The sequence below is a fragment of the Stegodyphus dumicola genome, chromosome 4 (genome assembly GCF_044657685.1).
Source record: "Stegodyphus dumicola isolate Sdum_Otavi_A_Nest chromosome 4, ASM4465768v1".
In the NCBI taxonomy this organism is placed as follows: domain Eukaryota; kingdom Metazoa; phylum Arthropoda; class Arachnida; order Araneae; family Eresidae; genus Stegodyphus; species Stegodyphus dumicola.
In genome coordinates, this window is record NC_140771.1 from 41,807,790 (window position 1) to 41,821,138 (window position 13,349).

Consider the following 13,349-nt stretch of genomic DNA (forward strand, 5'->3'; position numbering starts at 1 on the left):
GCTAATAAAATAGTAGAAGTAGCTGGAATGATTTATTCACTGAAATAATGAAACAAGCAATAACAGAGAAAAAAAATTAATTTAGCATGGTGTGTTCTTTCTATGCACATAAAAATTATTTTTGGAAAGTTCTTGAGTGTACAGTAAGCTATTTTTATATAGAAAATTCTGATCACACATGCATTAAAAAGTGTCCTTATGTAAAATACCTTAATTACTAAATACATTCTTATAAGCTAAAATTTTCTTCAGACTTATGCTGTTATTAGTAATTTTCTTCACTTTATTGCTTATTGAGATTTTGCAAGCTATGTTTTTTAAATGTTTGGGAGACATTAACAAAATTTATAGCAATACATAATGAATATTAATTTAAAAAATGTTGATATAATGTATAGCAAGTTACTGACTGTTCAGTTAGGAAAGAAAGGTATTAACAAAAATGCCAGAATTAAGTGTAAACTAGTAAATACAAACATTAATGCAAATCAGTTAAATAATTCTCAGAAACATCAACAAAGAATTTTGAGTTACTTTAGAAAAGGCATCAAAATAGTCTTAAATTTCAAATGACTTCTACAGGGTGGTGCAGGGAAATGGGAAATTTCGAAATAACGTCATTTCCACGAATAAGTTCATAAAACTAGTAATTTAGTAAAGTGCATGTATTCAGCATGCCATTTATGTTTTTACAATCAAAATGTCCAAAAGTGTCTCTTTACTTTTTAAAGATGTGCTCTCATTCGGCGTTTCACACTCTAACAGCCTGTTATGAAAACTGTGGAAGGTGCAGTGTAGCAAATCTTGGGGAATGGCAGTGATTTCTTTTTCAATGTTCTCCTTCAGTTCATGGATTGTTGCAGGACGTGTACTATTGCACCTATTGTGTATTGTTGCACCTTGCCTTTAAGATATCCCCACAGGAAGAAGTCGTACACACTAAGATCAGGGGATCTTTCGCTACATCACATTCCTCTCACAGCTACTGCACGTTCTGCACTAGTCCAACGATCCATGATTACTAAATGGCAATGCGCTCACAACAATTGTGCAAAGTTTCGAACAACTGCCGAATCTTCAGTGCTGCCAACTGTAACATTCAAAATTTCCCGTTTCTCTGCACCACCCTGTATAACTATTTTTAAAGTTTGCTCTTTCTACATGAATGATACAAAAAGAAAAAGAAAACACAAGAATTAAATTTATGGGGAGCAATATAATGATGAATGCAAAAATTTTCAAATTCACTGTTTTATTCTAGTTTTAAGTTCTGAATAAAAATTTGCAACTACCATACTATGTCTTGTTTAACCATTTGACTGCTACGTGGCACAAAAGTGCTGCGTTCATTTGTCTCGAAAAACGTGAGCTGCGAGCTTCAGTGTGTATTTGTTGCTCCATGGATGTGAACGTAGTCTGACCTTGCGCGTACTTTGTAGCATGAGTGCATTCTAAAATAACTAACTGCGTCATGGTTTTCAAGACAAATGAACACAGGGCTTTTGCGCCATGTAGCAGTCAAACGGTTAATCTGTATCAAATAAGTTGACAGAACGTAAGTCAGTTTCAGAAAATTGTATTTGTTTAGTTTACTGTATATTTGCATTTTTTACTGTATACCGTAAAACTCCAAAGTTTTCAAGAATTAGGGGTTTATGATCTTAACTGGGGAGACTTATTAAGAGTGAAAACTAATTGCAAGCAAAGGTATAGTTAGTGAACAACTTTAAAATATGATGAACATCAAAAGAGACAGCATAATTCATACATTGGTAAATAAGGTGTCACAGGAAGAGTGTGGCAGTTTTTCATGCATATTTGGAGGACTAAAAGAAACAAAATGCAGTTGTAATGGTTTCAGTATGATGTTTCATTCAGGAGAAATGTAAACTCGGAATCTACTGATGTCACTCCAACTTAACAAATAGACACCCATGGATTTATTTTCAGTGATATGTTCTTTGTCTGCAGATCACCAAAATTGGAACCAATAAATTTCTTTTTATGAGCCAATTTATTTTATGATGCCAATATGGAATTAGTTATATGTGAGGAGCTCGTTACTAGCTCTCAGTGGCTCTGTGTAATTTTATATTAGATAGTCTGTAATTCAAGGCATCAACAGCTGACTTCCATCATTCACTAATGTGACATTGTTACTGTGCAAAAGATAATATGCGCAAAGTAGTATATTTGATACATGTTCATCTTTCATTGGCCAAGAAGTTAAGACTACTGAATTCTAGTGGTTCAACCTGATTCTAGGTGAATAGGCTGGCTGATATTTTTAACCATTTGTAATATGAATACAAGTTAGTTTTCCTTACAAAGTCCTCCACAAAAGCAATCCTATACTTAGTTATGTAGCCCTTGTAAGATTTACCATAATCCAATAATCTAACCAGCTCCACCCCTCTGGATTATGTTTTTGCAATTTGGCCGTAATTGTTGATAGACATGTATGTGATTCCCAGATGCTTTCTCTTGCCTATTTGCTTTCTTTTATCCTGGATCTATTTAGTGTCCCCAAAGATCCATTACTTCTAACACGTATGAGTGTTCAACAGCAATTATGTATCTTCTGCTTTTCACTGGATGCCCAAGATTGCGTCACAGATGTTCTTTCTTTTTCATGACTTTCGAAATTGCATTTATCTTGAAGGAAATGGTGTACCAAAATTATTTCAGTGACAACAAGCTTCTTTTTTTAATCCCACTTGCAAAGTTATCACATTTTGTCTAGGATGTCTTGGGTAATAAATTAAGCCTATTATATTCAGTTTTTGTAGCACTTAAGTTTTTTATATATATACATTGTTTTTTTAATATATATATATATATATATATATATACATACATACATTTATGTACTTATTACTTACTGCAGTTCTGTTTTATCGGGTACAAGATTTTAATAGCAAGCAGATAAACTGTAGTATGCTTAAGTGCTGGTTCATTTTATTGGCTATTTAATCTGTCTTGCCTATTACCATCCAATGTATATTAGCTATATCAACTGGAACTACATGAAATTTTAAAATTTTGTCTCAGTCACATGAATACATATTGTTAGCATCATGCATATGCAACTGAGTCAACAAAAGATTTGTCTATTGGTTGAAATTAAAGTATTTCTGTCCTGCGAATGATATAAAACTTATGAAAGTAAATTATACATAAATGTCAAATTCTTAATAAATTTTATAAATTAGTATCATCAAATTAGATATCATAGGTAGTGCATCTTAATAAGCAGAAACATTATAGCCAGGAAAAATTTATGTACACATTTGAGTTAGAGAATTGTATTCCATTCTTCTAAAACTTTTGTTAAAACAAAATGAACTGCTGTGAATAACTCATTAGTTTTTATCATTAAAAAGATACTTCTATACCGTTTTATAAATGACCAACAAAACATTTAGACAAAAATCATCAAGTAACCACACACAAGCCCATAATTAGTTACATAAACATGTAAGTGATCATAAGGAGTATCTTAAATTTTAATTACCATAAGAATTCAGAGCACTGAAGATAAGTAAAATTATCATTCTTTTTCAATACATAACAAACTATTTGTAATAAATACTCATAAAAATTTTATTATCTGAATGGTTTGCATTTAATGTAAAGTTTTGAACTAAGTATAACAATGTGGTTGTACCATCTATTGTAAGCTTTGGCTGGGCCACTTCTTACAATTGATTGGACATCTCTGACTATGAAGGCATTTGGTATGTGCTTCCAACTTTATGTTACATTACTATAAGACATACAGTATCTAAGCGAAGAAGGGAACTGAATGCTGTTTATGTTCCTGGCGCATGAGTTGGTCGCATGGAATTTGAACAAAGTGTGAGCCATTTGTTAAAGTGAGGTTTATTAAAGAAAGTAATTAGAGTCCTGAACTTAATCCTGTTTAACATATTTGGATTGACTAAAATATTGTTCCTGGCCAGGTAACTTTACAATTATAGTTAAAGTATGTTTCTAATTGAAATTGAGAGTCCAAAATTAAACAGATAATAATAATATAAACAAATAAATAAAATCTTATCAAAAATTTGCTAGTTATGAATATCAGTATTGATATCTCCCTGTCTTGTTTTTGGAAATTTTTAAATTATGCTATTTGATCCATATTGTATTCTTTTCAAATCTTTCTGCATGACAAATTTTATTTTCCCCCTTCCAAAATGTTATTTAGTTGTAATGAAAATAGGTCTTATTATTTTTATTTGTGAGTTTTAAAAGGAATCCTTTATTTTAGGGTCATTTGAAAATATGCAGAAATCTTTCTGTAATTAGTAGGTCTTATTACCATTGCATAATTTTATTTAGTTTTGTATCTGTGCAAAGATTCCATTATCATGTGCTATATTTATATTGCCTAGGCCTATTCACTTTTGCCATATTCTTTTACAAACTTGACCTTTTATATATTTATGCATGTATTCGAAAAGGCTGTGTGAGAAAAGTTAATCAGTTATTCTAACATAATATTTTATGATAATGCAGTTAGTCTTCACATAAATACTTTTACAGAATATATTAAAAGTATATTCTATTAATAATAAGCTATGAAGAAATTTTTGTTCTTCAAGCTGCAGTCTCATCTTTTCAATAACTCTGATTTCGAACTGTATCTGTGTTCGCAGTAAATTGGGCAAACTTATTGATGTGGAGCAAGTTCTTGTGCATATTTAATAAGGCCTAATAATTGTAAAATTTTTATTTTATTGGAGAAGGGAGTCAGGTTTAGAAATATATTTCAATTATTTCATATTTAAATTGTTTTACTGAATTTGTGTATTTTTCAAGCTTACCCAATCCCTTAAATCCAGAATTAAGCAGTATACCCTTTTATTGAAATATGTAGGTATTCATGAATGTTCACAATTTGTATGCTTCTAAATTCTTATAAATCTTTATTCACTACATAAGCAAATTATAATTATTGATTTGAAAATTAGCCAAAAAGACTGTCCCCCCCCCTTGTAAAATTCTGTGAGAGAAACTTGAAAAATATGCGATTCTGGACTTGATTTCTAAATCAATTTCTGTCCAAAAGGAGTTCTGAAATGATATGTGTAATGCAATTTTATAATCTTAAAATGCTGTAACAGTATTTTACTTAAGTTTTTTAGAAATTGTTGTGAAGTTCTTCAGGAAGAGGAAACCCCTGCTGAAGTCAAATGTGAAATGATTAAAAGAGGTTATATGGATGATCTTTGGAATACTGATCAAGCATGGAGAGAAGTAGAATTATGGCATATACACTACTCAGGAAATGAAACATTAGTCCAATGTTTTCAGGTATAATTTCTTTAATCTTAATTTTTCAAAATTTTTAATGTGATGGCATAAAGCAATTTTTATGTTACCTGTAAACTAGATTTAAATAATTTAAATTTATCATTTTTTTAAATGTTTCTTGTTAGGCTGTACTTACTTGGAGACTTATAACAGAGGATGTGTTTATAAAATTGCCTTCAGGACAAGCAATGCTGCTTCAAGAAATTACTCAGAAACTTCAACCAATTATTTTTTGAATGAAAACTGTATCTCTATTGATATTGTATTTTTGCTATCTTAAGTTGTTTTTACTTAGTGTTTAAGAATTGTTTATGCAAATTTTAGGAAGGGAAGTATATTAACCAAATTATGATTAAGAGGATTTACATTACCTTTAATTCTATTCTACTGTGAAGTTGTTATAGATTTTCCTGAATGAATCTTTGTTTTAAATTTTTTTTTTGTAAATTACATTGCATGTGTGTCATGTTCATCTTTAAAAGGTAAAAAGCTGTTTTTAGAAATATTCGCTTCATGAACATAATCATCATAATAATGTTACTGAGATTTATTTATGTATATATCTTTCATGTTTAAGTCATTGTATGAAAGTGAAATATTTGTAATCTATTTTATATTGTAAAATAAAATAGCCAATAAGTGCTATTTTTGCTAGATGTATAATTTTAATGACTCTTGCAGCTGCATCCAATAAATGTAGCGTAGCAATGCTGTAAATAAGTTATAATAAAATGAAACTTTTTTGGTGTTATAAATTATTACTGATGAGCTGTGATTCTATTATTCATTTGTAAATATGTAAAAATGTCCATATTATTTATAAAATGTAAGGGAAAGAAATTTTTCTTTGTGATAACCATTTATAGAATCAAAAATGCTAATTTACATATGCTTGTGCTTGTATTTATATGTGCTTCTTATCTGTTTTTATTTTAATGTATGATTAAATATATTTTTAATTGCAGTGCTGTTGTCATTGTGAGCTAATTGGGATATGCATTGTTACAATAAAAGTTCAAAAAAGTTTTCCTTTTTGAGTACTAAAATGAAACTAGGAGACAAATAGACTCTAAATGCTTTAATTATATTAAATAATATTTTCATAAAATGTATAATAAGTTTTATCTCTACTTCATATTAATTTTTATGTAATATTTTTAAGTGTTAAAATATATTTATAAAATTTTTATTTATTTTGTATACATTACATAATTTTTTACAGTACCTAAAATCCTAAATCTGCTAAAATCATGATTGCTATGTTAATTTTAAAGTAACTGTGCTCTTATTTTAGTAAATAAATATGTTTTGTGTAAACGGTTCCCCTTTGCCCATTCCATACATTTTGATAAATTTAAACTGCCTTTGATACATAGGAACTTCATAAGGCAGCTGATTTTACCTCCCACTACACATGTAATTAATATATATGTTTTCAGTGCTATGATTAATTATTATATCCAAGGCTAATGCAAGAAAATGGTAACCTTTTGAGTCAGGCAATAAATCAGAAACTGTTAGAAATAGAGTTAAATACTGTTAGAGCTTATGTATTTGCTCTCAAAAAGCACTACTGGAGAATTTTAGGTTTTTTACCTCTGTAATTATATAGCAATAGGGAAAATATTCTAATTTAAATAAAATGTATTTTAATTAGAAAAAACTGTCATTAATATCATTGGTTAATTTCTTAATTATTGGGCAAAAATTATTTTAAAACATTCATCTCACTAGGGACTGCCAAATGTCTGCAAAATAATAGATTCAGTCCACATGTTGGTTAAGATATTTCAGTCAAATCAATTCAGTTTGTGTTATAATAAAGCAGTATAATATGAGACAAGTAATTTTATAGGGGTTCAAATTTGGTGTCCATAATGTGTCCAGACCAGTTGCCAGTGTTATCAGAACATTAAATATTACTTCAATAAAACTAACTGCAGATAGTTTTCAAAGTTCTGCAGAAATTGTTTTTCTGTTTGTATAGTTCAAGCAAAAATGAACATGTATGGTATGCGAACTTAGTGCTAAACTTGTCCCCAGCTACAGTTTGCTGACAGCTAGGGGGAAGATTAAAAACTACATAACTGGGTTCCACATAGACTTGCTGAATAGCAGGCAGGCACACATTTAGGAATATTGTGCTGCTTTCCAGAAATTAGAGTTTAGTGTTATCTTTATGTATCATTTTTATATTATTCATGAAAAATGGATGTTTTATAATAACAGAAAATGAATTACAGTGGCTAAATAATGCGGAGCTAAACCAAATGTACAAATCCTATGTGCATCCATTAAAGTTTCTGATCTTGTGGGTTGCCGACAGCTGTTAGCAATCTTAGACCAGTGGAATTCCACCTATGCCATTTTGCCTCTGAAAATGCATTGTACATGATACATTGTTACTGAAGCTATTTTTCCAAATAAAATATATTTCTTTGTTTGTTATTACTGTTGCTTTTTTATTTTTATCACAATAGACAATAATTTATTACTTTATTTCAAGATTTATGATTCTCTCATGTGAATATGAGCTATTCTTTATGAGACGTTTAAACTTTACATCTCGCCAACCTGTATACATAGGTAAGGAAGGTAATGCTTTCAGTCCAAATATTTCATTATGAGTTTTCAGTTAATATGTGCAAATTAAGTTCCTCACAACATCTTTTTGCTGTTTTTGCAATGATTCTGTATATATATATGTGTCACAATTTTTTCGTCTATGTATCTTCTTTCCACATTTGCTTTCTATATTCACATAAAGAGTTAGATTTTAGGTAAACTTGAACAACCAGAAGCCGTACCTTACTTGAAGCCTATGAGTTTTTAATGAAAATCTACACTAGTCATTAAAATTAAAGGAAAAAGAGAGCAAATATACTCACCAAATTAATGTTGCAACAAATGCTATGATTGACAATGTGGTTGCACTATGGAAGCATATTGTTGTACTGTAGTGTTGTTTATCTGACTGCGTTCAATACCCTAATTTTGAAAAAGTGTACAAATAAATTAATTTTTGGTGTTAATTAGCATAATGTTACTTAAAATGATAGAAACAGTTTATAAACGCATTATTAAAATGTAATTTTTACTTTTTCTCACATTTTGGATCAAAAATGTATTTAAATTTCAGTATCACGAGATTAGTAAATTATTTATCAATATTTTACTTTTATTTTTTTCACTTATATTTATTAAAGCATAAGGAATAAAATGGCCTAAAATCTAAGTCATAAAGCAAAATGTCTATTAAATATACCTGTTTGAGTACATATACTATTTTTCGAGAAATTTTTCTCTCTTCATTTACAAAATTGTCTGCAAAAATCTTAAATATGTATATAAACCTAAAAATTTAGTCCATTTAATTCCCAATATTCTATAGAATATTTGTGGGAAGTATCATAAAATTGCTATAGTAATATTATAAGTTATGGTGTTTTTCGTATTAGAAATGTTGACAAAAACAAGTTTTACAAAAAACAAATTTAAAGTTTTATCTTTAGAAAATGTATTAGAAATTGATATATTACATTGCTAAAAGTGCCCTGTTTTGTATATTGCGCCTTCTGTCGACTCTATTTTAGAAGATTTTTTTTCTTTAAAGAAGCTCTTAATTTTTTTCTTGTGATTTTTATGGAATGTAAAGAATACTGTTTTGAATCGACAATTCGAGTTTTATCAGTACAGTTATATCCCGTGACAGTATATTGTCCATGTTTCATATTAAGTTTCCCAATATTTTTAATATGCCCAAAAATCCGTTATTAAATCTGTATTACTCCTATATAGGAACCAAGACACAATGATGTCAACTCAACAAACACTTGTTTTCATATGATACGTTATTAAAACTCTCATTATTGTTTTGAATTTCAAAACACACTGGACAGGATAATGCAGAAAATATAGATTTTAGAATTTCATCATCAAATATTCTATTACCAGCAGCATTATTAGCTTCATTATAATTTTCAGAAAATGTTTTATTGTTTTCTAGTTTCGATTCACTGGTAGAAGCTTTCACAGTATATCTGTTTCCAGCAAATCGCCGTGTTTTAGAACGAAAAGTTCCACGCCGACCAATTAAGACGTTTACAATAATAAAGTGAAAATATTTTTATCACAATGTTAAAATAACAAAGCAGAATGAGATAAGAAATAATACTGAATAACAGCAAGCATGCTAAATGAGAGTATAATCAAAACAGAATGTAAACACAAACAGAAATATTGCCAAATATAATACCGAAATTTCGAAAGTAATCTTACTTCCAAGCACATAATAATAATACATATATTTCAAAATCATCTTTTGAATATCGCCAACAGTATTGAAATGAAATATTCTTGTTTATAGCAGTCTGTGTCCCTTAAACATCAACTTCCGGCCTTTTAAACTCCAATTTCCGGTTCATGGTGTAGAACAAAAACAGCCATAACTCTACTTCTAATCACCAGAGAGACAAAACAAATGTAATTTTTGGAAGCTTAAAATATAAGCTTTACATTAAAGGAGTGCTTAAATTGCGCCGGAGCCTGGCTCCGGTACTTCTCAATTTTTAAGATAAATTACAATTCTAGCCAGAGTGCACCGGAGCCCTAAAGAAGATGTGATCTGGTACTTCTTTTTATAAAACTGAACCACAATTTAAAGGGAAAAAATTAGAATTCCTAACGTTTTAGTTTAACAATAAGCAGACTTTGCAATACTCTATTTCCCTAGAAATATGAACTCATGAAAACATGAGACATTCAAATAAAGTCCCCTCACTCACCACTTACATGCGGAAACCTTTCCCTTTAAGAAGGGCAATAAATTTGGGGGAGTTTGTTTAGGAACACTTAAATTTCTCTCCATGCCATCGTATCTAATGTATTGTTATCGATGCTTACAGTTAGTTATCCTCGCAGGAAGGAAAATTTGTGTTCTTAAATGTGCGTTAAGTGACAGCGAGTACAATAAGAGTGAAATATTGAGATAAACTGCTCAAGCACGTCCTATACATCGTCTTCCCACAGTATTGGGGTGGGGAGCCTAACTAGTAACTTTATATTCATCTTTAGCAGTCAGATTCAGGACTCATTTTACTCTGATACACATCTGCTTGATGGCTATAATTATATCATCAGAGAGCCGCGGTCAAAGAAAACGTTCTCTCTCACCAAGATTCCCCTCATTTTTTGTTTCCACCCACTCATACCCCCTTCTATTTCGCACTGGAATTTTCATCTATCAGCTATTTTCATTTTATCAGCTATACTTTAAGTATATTTAATTTTTGTGATAATAAAATAACTTCCCCCCCCCTTATGGTCAGAGCTTAAATTGTGCCAGTGCTTCTTAGTTTTTCAAATAAATCATAATTCTAGCCGGAACGCACCGGAGCCCTAAATAAGAAGGCTCGGGTGCTTCTTTTATGTAATTGAATAATAATTTCAGTAGAAATTTTATTTTAACAATAAAATTATATCAAAAATCGCTTATTAAATTTCAATTTCTCTCTTTATATTTCATTTAATTTTAATTACTTCAATCTTTTATTTCAATAAATAAAAATTGATTATCTAATAATTATCAATTAAATTTTAATAAATTAACTATACAATAATTATTGATTAAATAACAATTTATAAGCATTAATTAATTTGATAATAATTAACTATTTAATTTTAAAATTATTAATGAGTTTAATAGTCGTTTTATTTATTTATTTATTCTTGTTCCTCTTTGCTGATGGTCTTCCATAAGGCTCCGGCTCTTCTAATTTTAGAAATTAACTTTGTCTTGCTGTCGCAGCATCACAGCTCACTTTGGTCAAATGATGAAAAGAATGTCCCATATAAGAGTACCAGACATTAGTTGACACCACATGACTTTGTGTCTTACACCATCTAATACACATGATCGCTGTATTTGGTGGACTAGTCTCCAAGTGATGCATTACGAACTAAGCCAGGCCACACTATCACTGAGGACCTGTTCTTGCAGCAGGAGCCAGTGTTAATTAATCACAAGGTTGTGCTATGCCTATTCAACAATGTAAGATTACAGGGGTCAAAGACAACAAGGCAGACTATTTAGAGACTTGGCTAGGAGATACATTCACCAGACCTAGCACCCACAAATTAATACTTATTCCATTCCTTGGACATCCACCTCCGTGGAAAATCCTTCAATAACAAGATAGGCTTGCAGCACGTACTTATGAACTTCTTTGAATCTAAGATCCCCAAGTGTTATTGGCAGAGCATTGCATAGTTGCTGGAACATTGACAAAGGATGCTAAATGCTGATGAAAATTTCTAAGAGATCTAACACTGAATACCATGAGCTGTAAGTCTATGTCTGACAATCAAAAAACTGCAAGAACATATTTGGTTATCTTGTATTTGAATTGTAAGATACAGTCCTATAGAGTCACATCTCAAATGTGTTCGGTCGGTGAGAGAACGGTGTCCAGGGAAGCATCTGTACACCCTGCAGAGCACGTTGGCTGATGCGACCAATGTGTGGTCGGGCGTTATGCAGCTGAAGGACATCAGGCACTCCCTGAATGTAGGGAAGTGTCACCAGCCGCAGAACATCATCCACGTATCGTTGGGCCGTCATAGTGCTCTAAATACGAACTAGAGGTTACCTGGAATCGTACGCAATTGCGCCCCAAACCACGATGTCGCGAGGTGGGGCATTCCACAATTCCTGCCGGATTGAACCTGTCTCCCCATCGGCGCTACTCTCGTACGCGGCGACTATAATTGGAGAAATAGAAGCATGACTCATCTGAGAAACACGACCCTGTGCCATTCCGTCCTCATCATCGCTCGAGGCCGGCACCGTTGCAGACAATGGCGTGTGTGATGGGGGTCAATAGCAATCTTTATAACGGACGCCACGAGTTCAGGTCACTAACCATCAATCCACTGCAAATGGTTTTGGTCGATATGGGAACATTCCAAAAAGATGTCTTGAACATACTACAGAATGGAGGTAGAAGTGGCTTGTGAGTGCGCCACCGCTTGCCAGCAGATGCGTCGATCCACGCGTGCTGACGTCACTCTGGATGCACCTGCACTCCTAGAATTTGCCACATTTCCTTGTTCCAACCATCGTCACCACAGCCGATGTACTGTGGACGCGTCCAGGTGTGTGTCAGTTGCGATTTGCCGTATGGACCAGCCTGCCCTTCTCAGTCCGCTGACCATGCTCCTCGTAAAGTCGTCTCTCTGCTGGAACTGCCTCCGTTGACGACGGCCTGGCATTCTCTGATATTACACGCGTCCTCTGAAACAGAAACAACTTTTCTACGATGATTTCCCTAGCAGAAATAATAACATGAAAATTAAACATGATGCAGGTTCCTTTCCTTATACCTTCTTCAGCGTGCGCTGAAGAGCTGCGCATTTAACATCTTTCGCATAACTCGGTGGCGTGCGTTCACCCTGAAAGTTGCATAATTTTCGAATCACTCCTTCTTCGTGTATTTTCAATATCGGGTACTGTATTTATCGTATTAATTTCATATCATCTGTAGCTAAAAGCACATTTAATTTTAGAATCAGTTTAATGAGAAATGTGCCCTATCACACTTCTCTACAATTTTTTTTTTTTTTTTTTCAAGTCACGAATGAAATTGCTTGTTGAGATTCTCATCACAGTCTGAAAGTTAATGTCTATCAAATAGCATTTATATTTATTCTCGTTGATCTTCAAGCAAGAAAAATTTGCTCAGAAATATATGTAGACCCAAATTTAGAGAATATTTTTTCAGCAAATTTCTTCATACATGGAAATTTTTCAGCAGACAAAGATTTGCAAGTAATGTCACAGCATTAAACATTTCTTTCACAGAGTGTTCTGACTGCATGTCAATAACTTCAAGCTGCAGCTCTGCAGGTGCTGTATAAATATCAGCAGTGATAGGACAAGGAAAGTAAACTGAATTCAGACTCAATTTTCTTAAAAGTCCTGAAATCTTGTTACCTCGTCCTCCTAACTCTGCAGATGACAATTTAGCAGAAAT

At 31.9% G+C, this 13,349-nt stretch overlaps 1 protein-coding gene across 5 annotated transcripts in view; it reads left to right on the forward strand.

The window, feature by feature from the left end:
* LOC118181920 (transient receptor potential cation channel subfamily M member-like 2) overlaps positions 1–7,767 on the forward strand; it is a 248,503-nt gene extending 240,736 nt beyond the window's left edge. For 4 of the 5 annotated variants that reach the window (XM_085814764.1, XM_085814766.1, XM_085814763.1 and 1 more), the window contains 2 exons: positions 5,143–5,319; positions 5,445–7,767. In XM_085814764.1, the coding sequence (XP_085670890.1) occupies positions 5,143–5,319; positions 5,445–5,555 (288 nt within the window). In that variant the 3' untranslated portion in view covers positions 5,556–7,767. Of the gene's footprint in view, positions 1–5,142; positions 5,320–5,444 lie in introns of those variants that run through there. The other variant, XM_085814765.1, reaches the window with a different exon arrangement.
* Positions 7,768–13,349: the final 5,582 nt, after the last annotated feature.